At 39.2% G+C, this 23282-nt stretch overlaps 1 protein-coding gene across 1 annotated transcript; it reads left to right on the top strand.

Moving 5' to 3' along the window:
* The first annotated feature begins 1756 nt into the window (after window positions 1-1756).
* Window positions 1757-10835, top strand: LOC107781961 (uncharacterized). The gene is made up of 8 exons (XM_016602779.2): window positions 1757-2060; window positions 2182-2274; window positions 3226-3304; window positions 3811-3889; window positions 5193-5232; window positions 5318-5452; window positions 5601-5738; window positions 6065-10835. The coding sequence occupies exons 1-8, from the start codon at window positions 1837-1839 to the stop codon at window positions 6342-6344; spliced, it is 1068 nt and encodes a 355-aa protein (XP_016458265.1). The 5' UTR covers window positions 1757-1836; the 3' UTR covers window positions 6345-10835.
* Window positions 10836-23282: the final 12447 nt, after the last annotated feature.

Below are 23282 nucleotides of genomic sequence, written 5' to 3' on the forward strand. Positions count from 1 at the left end.
CACTCTTCAGGTATCTTATTAGTTTTGAGTATAACATTAAACAACCCAGTAAGCCATTCAAAGCCTGCTCTACCCACACACCTCCAAAGTTCAACCGGAATTTCGTCTGGCCCGGTAGTTCTGCCCCTCCTCATCGTACGCATTGCCTCCATGACCTGATCGATCTCAATGTCCCTACAATAACTTAATTCATGGGGGCTGTTGGCATTCCTCAATTCACCTAGCATAATATCCTGATCCCCTTCTTCATTTAGAAGATGAAAGTAGGTCTGACATCTCCTCTTAATCTGGTCATCCCCCATTAAAACTTTGTCGTCATCATTTTTTATGCACCTCACTTGGTCCAGATCCCGAGTCGTCTTCTCTCTCACCTTAGCGAGTCGGAATAACTTCTTCTCCCCTCCTTTGTTCCCTAGTTCCTCATACAAACGAGCAAAAGTTATCGTCTTAGCCTCCATTACTGCCATATTCGCCTCCTTCCTAGCTACCTTATATCTCTCATTGTTCGCTCTCTTCTCCTCCTCTCCAGAGCTCCCTACGAACCGCAGGTACGCCGCCTTCTTCGCTTCCACTTTATCTTGGACAACTGCATTCCACTACCAATCTCCTTTGTGGCCACCGGTGCGTCCTGAAGATATCCCTAACACCTCTCTCGCCACCTTCCTTATACAATCAGCCGTCGTCGACCACATAGTATTTGCGTCCCCACTACTTCTCCAAGCTCCCATTGCCGATAACCTTCTTTCCAACTCCTGAGCTTTATCCTTAGTCAAAGCACCCCACCTAATCCTCGGACAGCCTCGTACTGACCTCTTCTTCCTCCTTATCCTAATACCAATGTCCATCACCAAAAGCCTATGTTGCGTTGCTAGGGTCTCACCTGGGATAACTTTGCAATCCTCGCACAACCTTATGTCGCATCTCCTGAGGAGGAGATAGTCAATCTGAGTCTTCGCCACCAAACTTTTGTAAGTAATCAAATGCTCATCCCGCTTCGGAAAACTTGAGTTCGCAATCACTAGATCGAATGCCTTGGCAAAGTCCAACAACGAAGTGCCCCCTCCGTTCCGCTCCTTGACACCAAAGCTACCATGCACCTCAGTATAACCAACTGCAGACGACCCAATATGACCATTGAAATCTCCTCCTATGAATAACCTCTCCGAAGGTGGAATACTACGAACGATGCCATCCAACCCCTCCCAAAAACGCCTTTTAATCTCCTCATCCAAGCCTACTTGCGGCGCGTACGCGCTAACGACATTTAAAGTGACCATCAATTTAATAGTCATTAGTCTATCATTCACCCGACTGACCTCTACCACCGACTCTCTAAGATGGTTATCTACCAGGATACCCACTTCATTCTTACCCCTCAGGACTCCAGAGTACCATAACTTATACCCATCCACGTTTTTCGCCCTCGATCCAACCCACCTAGTCTCCTGGACACACGCTATATTAATCTTCCTCTTCTGAAGTATCTTCGCCAACTCTATAGACTTACTCGTTAGCGAACCTATGTTCCATGACCCGATTCTCAACCTATAGGCTCCCTTGCCCCCTCTACCTCCCCTACCTCCCGTCCCACACCCTGACCCCGGCCCCCTACTCTGTCCCACCCGAGGACATGCCCTTAATCTATCATCCCAGATTATAGGTTAAATGGGGACGACCAAATAGGGCGCCCCGTGCAATTTTTACCTAATACGGGCCTTATATTATTGAGCCCAAAGCGCTTCGGGATGGGCTTGGAGCTTTCGGCTTTCCACTTAACTGAGAGACCAGTACCTCTGATTAACCGCTTCCTGAAAGTTTCAGAGTAGAGCCATTTTAATGGAGATTTGCCGGCTACCAAGCCAGCCGGCGTTAATTCAACTCCGGCAGGGTCAAACTGCCGGTGTTCCCTTAATTAAAACGCCATCGTTTTGCCCCTATATCAGGTGCAGTCTAGGTTACGAATCGAACACTAAGAAATCAGATTCCAAAAATGAAATGTTCATCCTGGGAATGGGTTTCGTAGGACAATTCTTGGCCGCAGATTTGAATCGCGACGGATGGTAAATATACCTTCTACTTTATCTCTTTTCCTCTTTTCGTACTAGTTGAAGTCGTGAAAAAAGCGAGCTGTTAATATATATTGGAGATTGACCATTTATATAACATATGTGAATTGTGTAGGGAAGTTACAGGAAGTTGTACTACTACTGCCCGGAAACAGAAATTAGAGGAAATGGGGTTCCATGCTCATATATTTGACGCCAATGAACCACAGTGAGTTTTCCTGACCCCCCCCCCCCCCAAACCAACTCCCCTCATGAATATCCATTGGTCAAAATGAAGTCATATACATTCCTCTTTAAGTAATGGGAATGGGAGGGCGGAGGGGACGCTGGGGCTTCTATTACTGCTCCATGGCTAGTGTAGGTAGCTTTCCCCTTGAACTTGTGTGATCTATGTGTCACCAAAGGAGCCCTCAACTTTATCATAATAACATATAAAGGTAGTTTGTCGCCGCAAATTTTGTCAAAAGCTGAATATGAATGAACCAACCCATCTGGTTGCAGGTGGTCATTTCCTGAATTCCTCATGTATCAGTTTAGGGATGAGTGACTGCCTTGGGATTTTATTATGCATGATACTACCGATTCCTGGTCAAAGGCTAAAATGGCCAGAAAAAAGACAGGCTTGTTCTCATCTAAGGACCTACTATAATATAATGAAAACAACAGTAGAAACGTTGAAATCTAAGAAGCTAATGAAAAGAGGGAAATCACGTGGCTATACTTAACTAGGTAAGTGAAATCTTAATTATAAATGCAATAATTCTTAAACTTTGAATTGGTGGAGAATCAGAAGATTTGAAATAAAGACTTTAATAGCCAAGAACTCCGAAACTGATCACTGGTCGTCCCTTTTGAGTTTACCCCTTTACTGATTACTTAGCTGAGGGAAGTGAATGATAAATTTCTTTGTTATAGATCAAATTATGCCTCTTTGGCAGTTCTTCTCTCACTTTTTCTGTAACAGTTACTTTCATCCTAATGAGGTCAAAGTTTGGTCCTTTTTCGTATATCTTGACTAATGTGTCGATAAATTTTGGGTCTACGCGTGAGTGTTAGCGGTCACATATTTAAACTTCCATGTTTGTAGGTAGGTTTTTAGAAGAAACCCTGTTCCTATCTTTCCCTCTGTTCTAATTAGTATTTCTGCTCTATCTTTCAGACTTGAGGTCCTTGATATCGTGAAATGCCACTCACACCTTCTAATCTCCATCCCTCCAGTTTTGGGTGTTGGTGATCCGGTAAATTTGCTCAATATTATGCTACAGTTTTAGTAAGCAATATGACAGGCATAGGCAGTGTTAATTGTAGAGACCTCCCATGTCACCATATTTGTTGATGGATGTTAATCATAAATGTTCCTCAATGACCTTTTCTCTGTCATGATATGAATATGAACTATGCGTTAAAAATAAAATCTAAAATAGGGAAGTTAATTATGGTAAAAATAAAATTCTGCTTCTTTAGGTGTTAGAGTTCTTGTTAGGGACAGTCTCGATATTATGTTCAACAGTTAGGAACATCGTTAAATCAAACATTGTTAATTTTTGAATGTAACAATACCTTATAAAAAACACTTTTGAATCTAACAATAAGGTAAGTTCATGCACAGAAGCCATAAAACTTGGGACCTTCAAAAAACTGTTGAATCCGGAAGCGAGCTGTAAGATACCATGAAAAGCTTATGAAGTTTTTTACTTACCTTTCTACTTGCTTTTATGTCCATTAATAGTTGTGTGTACTGCAGATGCTTCAGCATAAAGAGCTGCTAAAAGAAAGACTGAAGGATGGTAACCTCCAGTGGCTTGGTTACTTGTCATCAACGAGTACGTTATTCTGTCACTAATGCTGGAAGCTATGTGCATTTGTATTATTCAAAAGTCTGATTTTGACCTAACAATATTATTAAGGTGAACTGAAAATCCGTTTTTCTTCAAGATCTCCTCTCCAAAAGTACTTGGTTCATTCTTTTTCTTCATCTTTTTTTCTCCTTATAGAAAGGAAAAAATTGTTTTGACAAGTAGGAAATTACGTAAATGTGACTTTACTTTCTCTAAGGAAATAACAACTATATCGGAGAAAAAATGGATCTCTTTCAAGCCATTGGTTGAATGAAGATGTTCATGTACTTCATTTTCTTTTTCCCTTGGAGAGATTAGTTTCTCAATTCAGGTGTTACAGCAACATTTGAAAACAAAAACAACATAAAAGAGCAACCTTAATTGTTTTTCTTGGCTTTCATTGAAATTAAATGCCAGCTGAGTTCTTATTGCTTCTTTGCTCAAGTCCATTGAATTATACTTCTTTGGTTTGTAGTCACTTATCAAATGAATGGCTAAAAAATAAAAAATGACTTATATGGCTCAATGTGTTTACCTTTTACATTTTGAGAAGTATATCTACCTATTTCTATTTTAAATCTTTGGATAAGGTTACCCACACCTATTTCTCTAAAGTTTCCAAAAGTAAGGAATGTTGAAATATACCATCCCCTTTCTGAAAAGCTAAACCTGATTTGTCCCCAGCTTTATTATAATAAAATATTTTGGTGGACTATTATATTGAGGTTGGTATAGTAGAAGTAGTTTAATAAATCATTTGAGATGTGAACAAATGGAACAATTTGTAGGAGTGGTGTCAAATCAAGTTAGAAACAATATATGAATTAGTATTAAGCTTATATTGATCTAAATTACTCGAGGGAAAAAACTTTTGAAAAATGTATATTTTTAGCTGCTCCCTAAAATAATATCCGATAAAATGTGTATTTTTTGTACACGTGTGTATTACATACATATAATATACATATTTTATACATTTTTTTGGCTAGCGAATGCAACTAGTTAAGGTCGATCAGCCAATGTCGTATTGTGCCAAAAACTTTTCTATTGAAGAAAGAGCTCAAGTTTTTGGGAAGCTAAAAATGAAGGAGGTCGGCTTATATTGAGATGGAGGGAGTACCAGTATATTTCTGGTTATATATTCTCAAAAGAACATATATCCCATGTGACATGCTAGCTTCTTTCCTTGGATAAACTCATAGGTATTTACATTGCTACATGGTAAAAGATTCTTTAAACAGACTTTATGCGCAAAGTATGTTGAACGTTTTTTCTTTTGGACTAATAGGTGTTTATGGCGACTCTGGTGGTGCATGGGTTGATGAAGAGTAAGTTTACATGAATCAAGCTCTTAAATCTCTTTGGTGCATTCAGATTAGTCATCCTAGATTTATGCATATTATCATATGGCAGGTTTCCACCGAGGTCGATAACTGAATCGGCAAAAGCAAGGATAGCTGCTGAGGAAGGGTGGTTACATTTGGCTTGTGATGTGGGAGTCACTGTCCAAATATTTCGACTGGGTGGCATATATGGTCCTGGTAGAAGGTTGTGAAGTGTATAAATAGCTATGATTGGTTACTCTATTTGGACATTGCAATTGTATTTCCTCAAAGTATATTACAAGCTAGCACTTTGTATGAGGAACACTTTTGATTTAATTGCTCGCTGATCCTTTAGATGCCATGTTATGCAGTGCTATTGACACCATTCTCAAGCAGGAGTCTCTGTCAAAAGGTCAGATGATGAGATTTTCTAGGCATTATACATCGCGTATTCACGTTGCTGATATCTGCCAGACACTTAAGGCGAGCATTCAGAGGCCATCTCCTCGGTACGTTTGCTCACCCAATTAGATTGTCTCAAATGGTAAAATTACACGATTATGTTAATGAAGCTTCCTTCTCCCTTTTATTTTTCCAAGTTAATTCTTGTCTACTGCTGTGTTGATCAATTAAATTATGCCTCTGAAGTTGGTAATAGTTTGACTGGCATGAAACTGGTGTAGACGCTTTTAGCTCACTTGTGTATTTGCTTCTGCTCGTGGTTTCTATGTGCAATAACTTCTAGGTCATTTTGATGATTGAACTTTTCGAATTCTATGTAATTAGCTTCTTAATTTCATCTTTAATCAATTGATTGTCTGGTTTGGCATTTCAGGAAGATATACAACGTAGTTGATGATGACCCTGCTCCTAGAGAGCAGGTATTTACGTTTGCTAGGAACTTGGCTGAGAAGAAATGGCCAGGCCACTTAACTTTAAACAAGTCTTCTGAAGACGCGGCGTCTCTAAATCCACAGGAAGCATCAAGGGGAGAGAAGCGAGTCTCTAATAAACGCATTAAATCAGAACTGGGAGTGAGACTGCTTTACCCTACGTATGAATCTGGATTGCGTAGCATCATTGAGCACATGGAGAATCCATTTCGCCAAAGTTGAACCAAAGGCTGATTTAGGATTTGAACTTTATGGGTTCAAATTCAGAATTCTGTCATGCATCTAATTTATTGGGTTCAAAGTCTGTTTTTTGCACTTATTTGAAGAAATCAGCTAACCAGGGAGATCTGCTATGGATGAGAAGCTGTAGATCTAGGTTAGGGAGAAGAAATGTGATTCGATATTTCAGAGGAAGAAGAAGAAGTTGGTTTTCAGTATCTGTACATGCAAATATATAAAATCAACTCTAATCCTTAACTAGAGTTAAAACTAAAGCTAACTTGAGTTACACTAACTCTATTCTAAGGTAAGTTAGTTACAACTAATCTAACTAATTGATGAAGCTTAACCACCACAATTATTGCTAATCTCAACACTCCCCCTCAAGCTGATGGGTATGAACAAATTTTCAACCCCAGCTTGCTAAACAAAGAATAGTGCTGGACCTTCCCTAGACCTTTAGTGAGTATATCTGTCAATTGCAACTTGGTGTTAATGTGATGAGTCTGGATAAGGCCTTGCTGTAGCTTTTCTAGCACAAAATGACAATCAATGTAAATGTGTTTTGTCCGCTCATGAAAAATGGGATTTGCAGCTATCTGAATAGTTGTTTTACTGTCACAATGCAAGGGAATAGGCAGTTGAATCTGGATTCCCAACTCTTTGAACAATCTTACTAACCATGACACTTCTGCCACTGTGGAGGCCATACTTCTGAACTCTGCTTTTGCTGAACTTCTGGAGACTGTGTTTTGTTTCTTAGACTTCCATGATATCAAGGAATTGCCAAATTTGACTAGATACCCAATGACCGATTTCCTGGACTGAGGACAAGAAGCCCAGTCTGAGTCACAAAATGCAACCAAGCTCTTAGATTGCTATGAAGACATCAATAAGCTTTATGAAGACATCAATAAGCCTAATCCTGGTGCATTTTTGACATACCTGATTACCCTCAATGTTGCATCCATAAGCGATCTCTTAGGTTTATCCATGAATTGACTTAGAACCTGAACAACATAGGCTATATCAGGCCTTGTCATGGTTAAGTATAGCCACCTGCCCACTAAGCTTTGATAAGGTTCAGGATTAGGTAACACATTGTCCTTCACTCCTGCACTTGTGGCATCCTAGAGCCCAAGACAACTTCATCAAATTCTGCTGTAGTTAGCCTTTGATTGCACTCTAATGGAGTGGATGCTGGCTTAGCTCCCCTAGCCCAGAATTAGCTATCAAGTCAAGTGCATATTTCCTCTGATTCATTAGAATGCTAGCCTTGATGCGAGCAAATTCTATGCCCAAAAAGAATCTAAGCTCCCCTAAATCTTTCATTTTGAACTTCTTCTGCAGATTTTCCCTAGCAGACTGAATTTGGTTAGGATCATTTCTTGTAACTAGGAGGTCATCTACATAGACTAGAATGACAACCAAAGTTGAGCCTCTATGTTGTGTAAACAAAGAGTAGTCAAAATGACTTGAACAAATCCCAAATCTCTAAGTCTTCTGTCAACTTCAAGTTCCATTATCTTGAAGCATGTTTCAAGCCATAGAGTGACTTCTTTAGCATGCACACCTTGTTCTTGGACTCCCCATTAATGTTGTACCCTTGTGGTAGATGCTTGTACACTTCTTCAAATAAGTCACCTTGCAAGAATGCATTGTGCACATTCATTTGATAAATGTGCCAATGTCTAGAGGCTGTTACTACTATGACTGATCTAACAGTGACCATCTTGGCCACTGATGAGAATATTTCCTTGTAGTCTAGGCCTTCCTTTTTGACTGAAACCTTTGGCTACAAGTCTAGCTTTGAGTCTCTCCACCTTACCATCAGCTTGGCACTTCACTTTGTATACCCATTTACATCCTATAGGAACTTTATGTGCAAGCAGATCAAAAACATCCCATGTGTTGTTTTCTTATAATGTTGTGACTTCCTGTTGCATAGCAGCTACCCATCTTTCATTTTTTGAAGCTTCATGATAATGCCTGGGTTCAACTATAGAGGATTGAGCTGACAAACATCTAACATAAGAAAGGGATAACCTATCATAACTCAGGTAGTCTGACATGGGATATGCACAGGAGGTGGACACAAAGTCCTGCAACCATTTTGGTGATCCTGCAGTTCTGGGATGCTTTCTGACTGCAATTGGTAGTGCATCATCCACATCTTGCAAATATGAAAAAATTTCAGAGACGGGATCTCATTGAGGTCAGGAAGCGCAGGAGCAGGACCCACGCAAAAGGCTACTGGAGGGGCGAAGGAATAAGGTAATAAATAGAGCTTCGGCTCAGAATTAGACCTTCTATAGACGGAACTTCAGACTTCTGGATAAAGACTCAGTTTGTAATTGTGGTACAACATCAGGAGCAACACTGGTAACAACTGGTACATGATGAGTACTAAGTGGAGTGTCTGGCTCTTCAGTGTCTACTTCATTCCTTTGTTCAGCACCATTATCATGGTCTGCAGTATGATCATCTGCTAAATCTTCATACAATACCTCTGAAGTATTTGGTACATCGACTGGCTCAAGTACTAGAAATAGTGGAACAGGTGATAGCTTCATTTTTCTGAAAGGAAATATATGTTCCTTAAAGACTACATCCCTGCTAACAATAAACTGTTTAGATTGCAGATCATACAATTTGTAGCCCTTTTGTAACAACCCAACCGGTCGTTTTGAGCTCTAGAGAGTCGTTCAGCAGTTTGAGGCCATGAGCAGCTTCACTTCAGGTATTATGACTTGTACGCATGGTTGGAATTGAATTTCGGGAAGTTCAGAGTTGATTTGGAAAGAGAATTCTCATTTCGGAAGCTTTAAATTGAAAGAATTGACCAAGATTGGATTTTTGAGTAAATGACCTCGGAATCGGGATTCGAAGGTTCCAGCAAGTTCGTATGATGATTTCGGACTTGGGCGTATGTCCGGATCGGGTTTTGGAAGACCCGGGAACGTTTTGGCACCTATTGTGGAAGTTAGCATTTTTGGAAGAATTTCATAAGGTTGGGTTGAAGTGTATTTTAGTGTTATCAATGTCTGTTTGGGATTCCGAGTCTGGGAATAGCTCCGTATGGTGATTCTGGTGTTGGGAGCGCGATCGGAAATGAATTTGGAGGTCCGTGGGTCATTTTGGAGTCATTTGGCTAAAAATAGGAATTTGAAGGTTTTTGAGAAGTTTGACCGCGAGTGGACTTTTTGATATCGGGGTCAGATTCCGATTCCGGAAGTTGGAGTAGGTCCGCAACGTCAACTATGATTTATGTGCAAAATTTGAGGTCAATCGGACGTGATTTGACGGGTTTCGGCATCGAATGTTGAACTTTGAAATTCTAAAGTTCTTCAAGTTTGAAATGGAGTGTGATCCGTGATTTTACCGTTATTTCAGGTGATTTGAGACCTCGAGCAAGTCCGCATTATATTATGGGATTGGTTGGTGTGATTGGACGGTGTCCTGAAGGCCTCAGGTGGATTCCGAGTGGTTAACGGATTGATTGGGACTTAAATGAGGAGCTGAAGGGGGTCTGGTTGCTGGTGTAACCGCTCATGCGGAGACTTCACCGCAGAAGTGAGGAAGGGAACCGCAGAAGCGGCTAGAAGTGAAGGGGTAAGAGGCCGTAGGTGCGAAGGAATTTTTGCACCTGCGAGATTGCAGATGCGGTCTGGGCGGCGCAGAAGCAGACAAGGGGCAGTTGGAGGTTTTCTGCAGAAGCGGAATTTGAACCGCACCTGCGGAACTGTAGAAGTGGTTAAGTGACCGTAGGTGCAAAGGTCGCTGGGCAGAAGAGGATTTTATAAAAACGGAGATTTGGTTCATTTCCTTCCATTTTTCTCTTGTTTGGACGATTTTTGGAGAGCTTCAAGTGGGAGTTTTCATAATCAACAGCAAGGTAAGCTATCTCCACCTATCTTTAGTTAAATATATTGATTATGTATGGTTTTTAGCATGAAAATTGGTAGAAACTTGGAGTTTGAGGGAAAACCTAGAAAATTAGTATTCTTGGATTCTGACCACGATTCTGGACATGAAATTAAGAGTAAATTGCATATTTAAGTTCGTGAGGTTATGGGTAAACTTTATCTTCGAAAAATTTCGGAATCCGAGCACGTGGTCCCGAAGGTGATTTTGTCAACTTTTCGAGCGGAGTTGACATTTTATATAAACTGAATTGTAATGAATATTAGGGTGTATTTTCATTTGTTTGCCCGTTATTTAGCTAGTTTTGGAGCATCGGTTTGAGTCGTTGGAAGGGTTTGGAAGCCGGTCATTGGATTTCAGAGCGAGGTGAGTCTCCTTTCTAACCTTGTAAGAGGAAATTCTCCCCATAGGTGAATTAATTTGATTTGTGCTCCTATTTGTGGGGGCTACGTACGCACGAGGTGATGAAAGTCCGTGCGTAGCTACTATTATGTTTAAGTCCGGGTAGTCTAGGACCCAAAAGCATGCTATACTTGGAATATTTGTAATCTTATTGACAGTTTGCATTGCTTAAATCACATCTAATTAGTAAATAAATTTCTAAAAAGATTAAACTTCATTTTCTTGAATTGTTAAAAGAGAATTGGGTTTTCTTTGCATAATTGTTCCCTGATGAATTCTTGATTGACTAATTGTTGTGTTTATTTATATTTGACCATGTCGCATGTATGATTCACGAACGGGGTAAGAGATGCATCTATGGTTCGCACCATTAGACCCTCTGGCAGTGTACAACTTAAATATTGTTGGATCGGGTCGTACGTCCTCGGCATGATTTGCGCATGCTTGTATTGCTTACCTTGGGATTTATAGATGTTGATATTTGCTCTCCCTGACTTGAGAATAAATGTATAAATGATGAAAAGGAATTTGATAATTTCCTATAAAAGAAAGAATTGTTTACTTGCTTCATTCTATTAAATTACAATCCTGTTATAAAAATCCTCGATTTATTGTATTATGGACGTATCATTATTGGACCACTAGTTAGTGTCGAAATCGACCTCTCATCTCTACTTCTTTGAGATTAGACGGGATACTTACTGGGCACACATTTTCGTACGCATGCTACACTTGCTGTGCATTTTTGTTGCACAAGCACATGTATTCCTAGTGGCCTACTAGGCGTAGCAGTATGGATGATAGGGGGACTAGGTGAGCTGCATTTCTCGAGGCTACCCGCAGCCAGTATAGTCTCTTTCAGCCTATTGTATTTACTTTCTGTCCAATTTGTATTCCGGACAGTTATTGTACTTTATTCGATTCCTTAGTAATTGCTCATGCACTTGTGACACCGGGTTCTGGGATGTCTATGGGAGTAGTCGGTATTTTGAAATTGTTAAAGATATCATTATTTATTCAGTGGAATTTATTCTTTATTGTTTAAATGTATAAAAGAAGTGAATTCAGAAATATCTAAAACGAGAAATTACTAGTTATTTAGTGTTGGCTTGCCTGACAATGGTGTCCAGCGCCATCACGACCCTTAATGGATTTTGGGTCGTGACAACATGGTATCAGAGCACTAGGTTCCCTTAGGTCTCATGAGTCATGAGCAAGTCTAGTAGAGTCTCGCGGATCAGTACAGAGACATCTGTACTTATCTTCGGGAGGCTACAGGGCTGTTAGGAGTACTTCCCTTCTTGATTTCTCATCGTGCGATTTGATTCCTTTGAGGCTTATGCCTTTATTTCCTTCCTATTCAATCTTATGCGACGTGGAGCGCTTATTATAAATCAGGAATTGAGAAATTTTAAAGGTACTACAGAGGTGGTACGGGATGCGTCTCCCAGCGTAGTTGATTTGACTATGGTCGTCGCCTTGTGGAAGGATATTCTGTCGTTTCAGCTCAGTAGCTGTACTTCTGAGAGCTCTGAGGCTAGGCACAAGTTGCCATGATGCTTATGAACAATTGTCGCGTAGTATTGACGTGATGGTAGGATGCTTGCCTACGTGTTGGGACAGTAAATGATTTGAAGGGAGGTTTGCTCAGTGCATAATGTAGAGATTCAGTATTTTATTTCCGGCGGAGGAAAGGCAATCGGGCTAAGGATGTTCAGATTTGGGTTGATGGAGTAATAAGGCTTGGTATTTGCGAGCGTGGTGGAATTTTCATCTGTGATGAGGTGTCGTTGTCCTTGTTGAATGTACTAAGTTTGCCGGTGTTAAGACCTTCAACAATTCGCCTTTAGGGCAGGATATTGTAAGATAATATTGGAGAAGCGACTGTCAGAGATCGCGGGGTGCGGTGGTTCAGGATTGAATGCATATTTCTAATGCTGATGGCTAGAGAGAGACGGAAAGGTTTAAATGCTAGTAGGAGTCTATTTGTTCAAGTGCTATCGAGATAGATTTTGATCCAAGGCATTAACTGAGCAGCAAAGGATGAGGAAGGACGTCTGAGAAGTGTCACGCAGTGGTTAAACTTCTAGAAGGCCAGATGTAAGAAGTGGAGGTTGAGTAGTTTCTTAAAGAGGTGAGTCTGCCCAAAGTGGGAGAGTGGCAGAGTAGTATGTGGATTCAGTGGCAGGATAACTATACCCTTGAGGAAAGTTTAGAGTGATTTCGGGAGTTTTAGTGGACAATGGCTGGGTCTACGGACTTAATTTAAAATATCGGCTATTATTCGACGGGAGATTTGATATGACGGAAAGGAGCTGCTTGATACGAAGGAGGATACAACATAACTTTGAATTGGAAGATATTGTTACACATTTAGTTGATGTCCACGAGGAGTGAATGGACTTGTGCAACTGGTGAATGAGCACGGGCTTAAGCGGGTTATATCCTGTAAGTAGGTCAGCAGTCACATGGTTGGTGAAGCTCCTGCGAAGGATTTTACTGGCTATCCGGTAATAGGTCTAATATGTTAATATTGCTTGAGATTCAGAGTGTTCATGAAATTCTAACGAAAGATTTCGAGAAATCTGGCAGTTTAATTGCGCAAGGTTATGTCAATAAGAGATAAAGAATCTTAGTGGGTTCCAAAGTTGTGTAATAGTGGCTTCAAGCTAAGTGGGAGATCCCCACTGCCTATAATTGGATTGCATGGTCGTCTATTTATGAGATTTTCGGTTATTAGCATATTGATGGGTTATTTCAGCTAAGGGAAAAAGAACATAAGAGGTAATTGAGCAAAGGAATTGTTAAGGGTGTGCTAGGGCTGGCCTCATTGGCTTATGTTCGGAGTTGGAGAAGGATTCAGGATTTATGCCTTGTATAAATATGGGTTTCACGGAAAGTGATTCAGCCGGGTGCTTCGTCGAGAGGGTATTCATGTGCTAGAAGATTCATGGAGTTGATTATATTCGGGATCAAGTCAGAGTGGGTGGATCTCAACCATGGTCCTAGTGGATTCAAAAGTTAAAGTGTGGTGCCTAATGATTTCGAGCCTATAAGTATGCTTAAGAATCGAGCTTTTGTAGAAGATTATGATAAGAGGCTCGGAGTGTTCTATGATATTTTTGTCTTGTAGTGTAGCATTAGGAGGAAAATGAGAAAAAGACTTCGGATTTGTAGAGGAATTATCAGAATGGGTGTATCAGTTGAAGATGCGAATGTGCGAGCAAGGAGGGTATGAAACGGTTCATGGGCTTGGAGACAATGTGGTCTCAAGGAATGGAGTTGCTCAAGATGAGTGCAGATTCAGGTTGGTGATGTAAGGAATTGAGGTATTATTATCTCTAAAGTAAGTTAAGGATTGATTAGAAGAAGATAGATTGGTTAGCCATGGTTGAATTGGCATAGTGATGGCTGTGCGGGCGAGGCTCGACGACCACCGTAATTGATTTTATTTGGAAGTATTCAAGTATTATGGCCTTGTTTTGTGTAGGCGGATCCCAGAAGGGTTATGGTGGTTTAGACCACTACTTGAGGATTTGAATAATCTGCGGTTATGAGAATTCACTCGCATATCGCTATGGTTCTCTTGGAATGAGTTAAGTAAAAAAATTCTATGTGATGAAGTGTTTACCCTAATAGTGGTGCAAGAGTTATGATGAAATTCTTGTACTATGACATGGCTTGTTAGGTGCAGTGAACGATATGAAATTTGAAGGTGAGGATCAAGGTTGCGGTTCGATGTTTGACGAGGATGTCACGAGCTTGGATGAGCAGGAAGGGGATTTGGATATTTGGAGTAAGTTGGTATTGTCTTCAGCATCACCTGAGGTCGACATTTTGTGCCGGAGGCTTTGCATCCTTGTTATGGATCCTTGATATGCTTACGACATTAGTGTGACATGTAGTCATTTAATTGATTGGAAATTTAAACCAAGTGTGAAGGTTGTGGTAATACTGCTGATTTGAGAATTTATGCCTGGAAGGCACTCGGTTTATTTGGTTATGGACTCTGGAGGTTTGCTCCAACTATGATAGTTGTTCTTGTGTGTTGTGAGGAAAAGGGGGTCATTATGGACCCATGAAAGGTTGTTAGCCTAGTGTAATGCGATCAGAATCGGCTTAAAGTCTATGGATGGTATTATGCACTTAGCGTGCTTGTGATCGATATTCAGTATTTTCATTTTAATGAGTAATTTAGCACGGAGTGTATCTCCTTATGTGAATTTTATGTGTGGATCGGGTGGCACGCCGCCATGGGTATGTTGATTGGATCGGGTTGCACGCCGCAACAGTGTGATATTGTGTACAATTCCTTATATCTATTTTTATGTGTTTTGTTTCCTATTTTTCTGAGGAAAGTTCATATTAGTGCGTGAGTTGAGTAGTCCCTTCCAGAGTTTGTTTACCTTTTGTATTACGTTCGAGTTGGTAGCCTATTGGCATTGTGGCATCATATGAGACTTTTGATTATGTCCGGGGTGGCTTATTTCCTGAGCAGTTCGTATTGGGTGAGACGAGATCATTGGATTTAGGATCAGTGCAATCTGATTATATGAAGTATATTAAGGAGCAAAGACCATTATTTGGTTCAGAATGAGGTAATGGTTCTTGTCAGGAGTATAGACCCAATGATTTGTCGACTCGGCAGTTGGTTATGAACTTCCACACATCTCTTCCGTCATGGCAGTATTGCAAAGGGTTAGAACAGGACTTAGATATGTCATGAGGTGCATCAGGAGTATTAGATTCATGGAATTTAGGCTATTATGATCAACGAATGCTATGGTGTCCTGTGAGTAAAGTGGTGCAAGGTGTGAATTTAGCGAAGGTATGTAGTTATGTTTTGGTACAATGTGTAGTGATTGGTGCAATGTTCGTATGTTGGAAACAGGCCTGGCAGAGAATTTCAGATGTTGGAATTGGGTTCCAAGCGTATTTGCTTGAATGAAAGAGAACATCTTCAGATTTGCTCAGGCTAATGCGCTCAACTGAATTCTGGTAGCATGGGTAAGTGCTCAAGGTGCTAAATAGTGATTTCTGACAGCTCCAGCGCAGTTCTTAGCACGTTCAAGACCGAACGTATGTTTAAGTGGGAGAGAATGTAACGACCCGACCGGTTGTTTTGAGCTCTAGCGAGTCGTTCAACAGTTTGAGGCCATGAGCAGCTTCATTTCAGATATTATCGCTTGTACGCATGGTCGGAATTGAATTTCGGGAAGTTCAGAGTTGATTTGAAAAGAGAATTCTCATTTCAGAAGCTTTAAATTGAAAGAATTGACCAAGATTGGATTTTTGAGTAAACGACCTCGGAATTGGGATTCGAAGGTTCCAACAGGTTTGTATGATGATTTCGGACTTGGGCGTATGTCCGGATCGGGTTTTGGAAGACCGGGAAACGTTTCGGCACCTATTGTGGAAGTTAGCATTTTTGGAAGAATTTCATAAGTTTGGGTTGAAGTGTATTTCAGTGTTATCAATGTCCGTTTGGGATTCCGAGTCTGGGAATAGCTCTGTATGGTGATTCTGGTGTTGGGAGCACGATCGGAAGTGAATTCGGAGGTTCGTGGGTCATTTAGCTAAAGATAGGAATTTGAAGGTTTTTGAGAAGTTTGACCGGGAGTGGACTTTTTGATATCGGGGTCGGATTCCGATTTCGGAAGTTGGAGTAGGTCCGCAACGTCAACTATGACTTATGTGCAAAATTTGACGTCAATCGGACGTGATTTGATGGGTTTCGGCATCGAATGTTGAAGTTTGAAATTCTAAAGTTCTTCAAGTTTGAAATGGAGTGTGATCCGTGTTGTGACTAAAACACTTACGCAAGTGTACGCGATCTTCAAGTAATATAGTAATAAGTAAAGTATCGTTCCCACGAGGACTTGTGATCAACTTATAGACTGATGCAAACTCAAACAATTATCGATTCAAGCTAATTCATCACAAAATACCTAAATAACCAATTTACAATTTAACTAGTAGACAAACAATAATACAACGCAAAGTTACTACGCCGACCACTTATGAATTTTTCTTTTAACAATTAATAAAAGAGATATCCCGGGGTTATGGGCTTGCTAGAGATCATGCTACGTTTTTAGCTTAAAAATGATTTATTGAATTATCTGGGTTATTGATTATAAGGTTAATAATACCCATAAGAATCTGTCGATTTCATATGTGCCTATTCAAGTTAAATTAATACCTATATTTCTATGGTATTAATATTAACTCAAATGCATTTACAAATCCTATTTCTCAACCAAACAAGGCAATTAAGTATAGTTCTATCTTAATTGCGAATCTTTCACCCGATGCCTAGGATCCAGATCTTGCTCTATTTGATTCTATATGCAATCAAGAATTTCCTTTTTCAAGTTTAACTCAAGGTTCGTAAATAGTATTTCACTGTTAGCTACACAGTAAAATAATTAACAGCAGAATCAAATAAACAACCCTTAACGATAATTTCAAGATCATCAATTTAAGCTTCAAACAACATAATCATCTAACACCCATAACCCCAGTATATTTGGATTTTTAGCTACTCATAATCGTACAAACATCAACAATATACATCTTAAACATAAAATAAATAGATACTAGAGGAAGGTTTAGAAAAACTCTTTCAATCCTTGCCCCAAAGTGTTGTCTCCTCTTGATTTTGATCCTCCAAGATGGATCTCCTCTTCTTTTTCTCTCACAAAAACAGTCTCCCTTCCAATAATGGCACTGCTTTTGCCTTTTTAATCGTGTCGGAATGGGTTTTGACAAGTATGCCCTTTTTAGTCCGAAATAGAATAATTTTGTGATTTTTACACACCCGCGGCGCGCCCCGCGGTGCTCCGTGCGACGCGTACATGGATTGGACAGAGGCATAATGCATTATAATGGAGTAAAACAGTGCAACGAAAATATTTGCACTGCCGCGGCGCGACAGTGCAATTTTTTGTGTTGTTTCGTTTTTTCATTTGTTTTGCTATCCGGGCTTGCTTTGCGACCCCTGAACACGATCTCGACTTGATTTATTTAGCTTTTACTCAGACTTCAAAGCCCCAAATCAGTCAAATTCATTCCAAATTTATTTCTTAAGTCAGATTAGCTTCCTGCAAGGCATAAAGCATGAATTTAGTACAATTCATTATTATTTAAGCTCAAACCTTTGTAAAATGCAATAATTAAAGTGTTGTTACAATGATTAAAACACGAGGTTTAGCCTATGATCAACACCCCATACTTAGACTATTGCTCGTCCTCGAGCAATTGACCTACATTTCACATAAGGACGATCTTTTTATCAAACAATTTCTCTAACAACACATGCCGACACTTAAGTACCAATTCATAATAGTTCAACCTCAAGACATGACTCACAAGTGCCACGCATTTTCATAACTTGCTCACTTACTCTAACACAAAGGTCAAAACGTTTCCTTGCTTTCACAAATCATGTGCCCTCCCACAACTAATATAGACTAGTTCCTCTCAGCATATTATTCACAAATATTTAGGAACTCAAAATAGGAAGAACTAAATCACTCTCAGATTGAAATTCATGTGCAACAGATGACATACCATATGCTTGCCCCTAGTGTAATACCATACTAATTGAGCTTATTCAATCAAGGATCAAATAGGACTTTAATTGGTGTTAATGCATGCTTAGGAAGGGTGTGATAAATATATAATGTAATAGCTACATCTCTTTGAGCACATATAGAATGTAGCAGCTACATCTCTTAGAGCACTTCCATACATACACCAATTCATTTCATAATTTCAGCATTACTCTTATGTTAAACCATCTCCAACCTTTTTGAGGTTTTACATAATAACAACAAATTCCATTCTCTTTAAGCACCATACTCTACTATATATGTATTTATTTTATATAAACCAACAAATCTCTTCTCAACTTTAACAACATTAAAACAACACTAAGTGCTCATGAGAGATAGAGGTTCAAATAACTGAAATATTTACATAAATTGGTAAGGTTTATAATGCGGATGCCAAAAAAATAGGATTAACGGCTCAAAAGGTTTGACTAAGATATATACAACTAGGTGGGAACAATTATAAAATTGGTTCAACAAAGAAATGCCTATATCATCTGCTAAACTGAATAATGCTACTATTTCGCTTTGCAAACACTTGGGGCAAGTTCTAGATATCAACTATTATACACAGAATATTTCAACAACCTCACTCACACATTGGCACACAACTCATTCAAACTTGGATCTTTCTCGACTCTCTAGTCAAAGCAGTTAAGCATAGTTATAAATACACAATTTAAGGCACTTACTTTAGAATCAAGAACTGAGATTGAGCATCACAAATAAGGTACATATAACTTCTAACACATGTGCATTTGAGGAGATTAACTCTGTAGTTAGGAACTTTTTATTCAATTGAACTAAAAATTACAATATAGCCGGTTCAATTACACCCTTGGAAAAGAACAGTAGTGTAAAGAAAAATCAAGGGGAAAGTTTTAATTTAAATCAAAATTAGCATACACTAAACTGAAAATAAAACAAAACAAAAACTGCAAACTCAAAAAAATTAAATTTTTCTGATGGATATATTTTTTTTTTTTCAAATTTTGACTTTATTTTTCAACAAGAAAATCCAGTAGGGATCTATACCGAAATTAGGATTACTTACTATCTATCAACACTATAATCTAACAAAACAAACTAAAAGTAATTTTAACAAACTAAACAAAATCAAACAAAATAACTAAACCCAATCAAATAAAATACGAAAAATATAAAAGTAAGTACATTACAATAGGGGCCAACCACCCCACACTTAAAAAATTTGCATTGTCCCTAATGCGAAAAGATCAAAACTAGATCAGAAAAGACTTCCTGAGGCCATTGGCCTAAGCATCGTCATCCTCAAAGGTGCGCAAATATTCTTCGTAATCTAAGGGAATAGAGTTCACATCTTCATCCGGTGGGATTTATCCATGCCGATCCATTCCTAACCACTGTTGTGTGAAAGGAGATAAAGGGTGATTTTGTTTCAACTCTTCCAAGTTCACTTCCCCTCTAGAAGCGCGAAGGCGCAGGTCAGCAAATAATATCTACAAAGTCTCTTCCACTCGGACAAACCTTTGATCGGGGTTAAGTGCAGCTGCAGGCGGATCTATCACAGTCGTGACATCAAGCGCCCTGATAGGATATGTTACTTCTATCCGCCGATCATAGTGATACTCTTCTTCAATGAAGTGCGTCTGCAATAACCGAGTAATTATACTCGGATAGTGTAGGCGGCGTCCTCGAAAAGGTCTCACCTTTGACATGTGTTCCAGCATAATTTTCCCAAGGTCCACCTGCATTTCTGTTAAAAATGCATAAATCAAGCAAACCTTTAGTTTTGATACGTCTGTATCACTTTGTGTTGGCATGATTTTGGCATTTATTATCTTCAAAATGACTCGTGCAGGACGCTGGAATGTTCCTTTTTCATTTCCTTGTGACACTCATTTGTATCTCTAATCCACAAGGCAAAGGAATCTTCACCACATAGCTATCTGCGGATGTCTTGGTAATCTGGTCTACGCACGAACCTATGGAACAACTTATGTGAATGTTCAGTGAAACCCATTATTTGATTTATGACCTTTAACGAAAATGGGATCACTCTATTTCTGACCCTCACTTGATAGACGGCATCTAAATCACCGCCTGGTTGCCAATTGGCATAAAATTCTTTTACCAAGTTGATGTTCACACTATCACCTTGGCGAAACAACCCTTCAAAACCCAAAGCTCGAATGTTAGTATATATGGCATTATACTTACGGGCAAGCTTTGCTTCATCTATGGCAACTTCTGGGGTTGGTGGCACAGCAGGGACGAAGGATTGGAACCATTGTATTGTATGGGCTGGAATAGCCCTGATGCCATATTTACACTCTGGCACCTCATCTGCATCAGGGTCAAAGTGTTCCTCTTCCTCCTCCACTGGTGCCGGAGGTGGTGCCCTTCTACCTCCACGTCGGCTAGTAGATGCAGCCTCAGATAGGCCAGCGTTTGATCTTTTGCTTGGGCGTCGATACATTATACCTACACAACATGATATATTAGTTAAAGATACACAAAATTATTTTAAGAGCAAGTGGAGTAATTACCCCACACTTATGTTATATTATATTGACACTTAGCATGTATAACAGGGATTCAGACTACCCTGTTCTTCAATTAGAATGATATAATGTTTATCGGCCTACCCAATCATTAAAGAGACTTGCAACAATTAAAAATAAAATAAAAATCAAAAACTAAGCTAGATTTTACAAGCTAAATTAATATTAAACATAAACATAAAAAGAAATTTATCTATTTTACAAAATTCAAAATTTATATACAAAATATACTACATAGGCACATTAGCATGAATCTTACATCTCATTTTTACATAAAGAAAGCGAAAAAATCATGGCTTGGCCTAATGTTATAGTTGTTATCAATAATAACATCTCACAATGCAATTTATTTCTCAATTTGCAACATTTCTCAATTTTATGTCACTTAGACATTTTAACAAACACATTGTAAGCATGTCTTTTATTCTTAAAATTTCAACTTCAAAAGAGGCATAATCATCATACCAACAACTCCAATATGCCTCTCATCACAACTATAACATCACCACATCTTCACAATAATATTCAATACACAATTTTTTACTTTCTTATATGCATTTTCGGATTAGTACACTCCTTAACAATCTTCAACAAGAAACTCAACTCATTTCACCCCAACCCACCTTCAAATCCTCCATAACCCCCAAAAGAATATACAAGCTAAGTTTCTAATACTATTTTTAACAATATTAACAAAAGAAACTAAAAGAAGATTATGAACACAATTCTTGCTAGGGTTTATACAAATACACTTGAAAATAAGAAAGAAATACAAAATGAAATACTACTAGTTTGAAGGAAAAGAGAGAAGAGAATACTTACCTTGCAGAAGAAGGATTTGTGGGTGAATCTTTGAATGAATTTATTTGGTTGGGGTGCTTGAGTTTAGTGATAGAGAAGAATAGAGTTTGGGGAGTGAAATAATGAAATAAAGGGAGGGGGTTCGTATTTAAGCAAAAAAAAATTCTTTTTATAAAACTGGCCTGCCGCGGCGCCCCATGCGGCGCACCCCGCGGCGCGGTAGGCCAAAAATCCAAGCTGCTCCGACAATTTTGTATTCTACCTTATCTGTGCAATTTTGCCTTGCGCGGTGTGTGGCACGACGCCCCATGCGACGCGGTAGGCCAATTTTTCAAAGAGTTAGCATATTTTTCGAATATTTTAGCTCACCATTCACCCCCACATCATTGTACACTGATTTTCTGCTAAATTCATGCTTGCACCTAACTAAAAACACTATACATATAAAATCTAATAATTCTAAACTACAATTAAAAGTTAGTGATGTTAGTCATTGGGTTGCTTCCCAACAAGCGCCTAATTTAACGTCGCGGCACGACTCAACACGTCATTATGCACCAACCAAATCTATCAAGGTCTTGTGACGTTTAATATCACCACCCCAATAGTGTTTTACTCGCTGCCCATTCACCAAGAATGTACCATTTGAATTTATGTCCCGCAATTCAACTGTTCCATGAGGAGTCACACTTACCACAACGAAAGGGCCTGCCCGACGAGACTTAAGCTTTCCAGGAAAAAGCTTTAGCCTTGAATTAAACAAGAGAACTTTTCGACCCGGCTCAAACTTACGATGTTGGATGTGCTTGTCATGCCACCTCTTGGTCTTTTCTTTATACAACTTGGCATTTTCATAAGCATGCAACCGGAACTCATCAAGTTCATTGAGTTGTAGCAGTCTTTTTTCACCGGCTAACTCCATATCCATATTTAGCTTTTTGATTGCCCAATAAGCTTTGTGTTCTAGCTCAATAGGTAAATGACATGCCTTTCCATAAACCAACCTGTACGGAGAAGTACCTATTGGAGTCTTGTATGCAGTTCGGTAAACCCACAATGCATCTTCTAACTTACCAGACCAATCTTTCCTATTTACACTCACTATTTTCTCCAAAATATGTTTTACCTCCCTGTTTGACACTTCAACTTGACCACTCATTTGAGGGTGGTATGCAGTAGCAACCTTGTGTCTTACCCCATATTTTGCTAGAACATTTTTCAACAATTTGTTGCAAAAGTGTGTTCCTCCATCACTTATCAACACCCTTAGAGTTCCAAAGCGTGTGAAAATGTTCTTCTTTACGAAACTTACCACTACCTTTGCATCATTAGTAGGGAGAGCAATGGCCTCAACCCACTTAGACCCATAATCGACTGCAACCAAAATATATTTGTGCCCATTAAAATATGGAAATGGTCCCATGAAATCAATTCCCCAGACATCAAAGAGCTCTACTACCAAAATATTTTGCAAAGGCATTTTGTTCCTCTTTGTGATTGTACCTGTTCTTTGACACCTGTCACAATTTTTAACAAAAGCGTGCATCTTTAAACAATTTTGTCCAGTAAAAACCTGATTGTAGAACGTTTTGTGTAGTTCTGTCTCCACCATGATAACCTCCATAAAGAGAAGTATGACAATCATGCAATATTGTATT

Source organism: Nicotiana tabacum, chromosome 3, assembly GCF_000715075.1.
Source record: "Nicotiana tabacum cultivar K326 chromosome 3, ASM71507v2, whole genome shotgun sequence".
Taxonomy (NCBI): Eukaryota; Viridiplantae; Streptophyta; class Magnoliopsida; order Solanales; family Solanaceae; genus Nicotiana; species Nicotiana tabacum.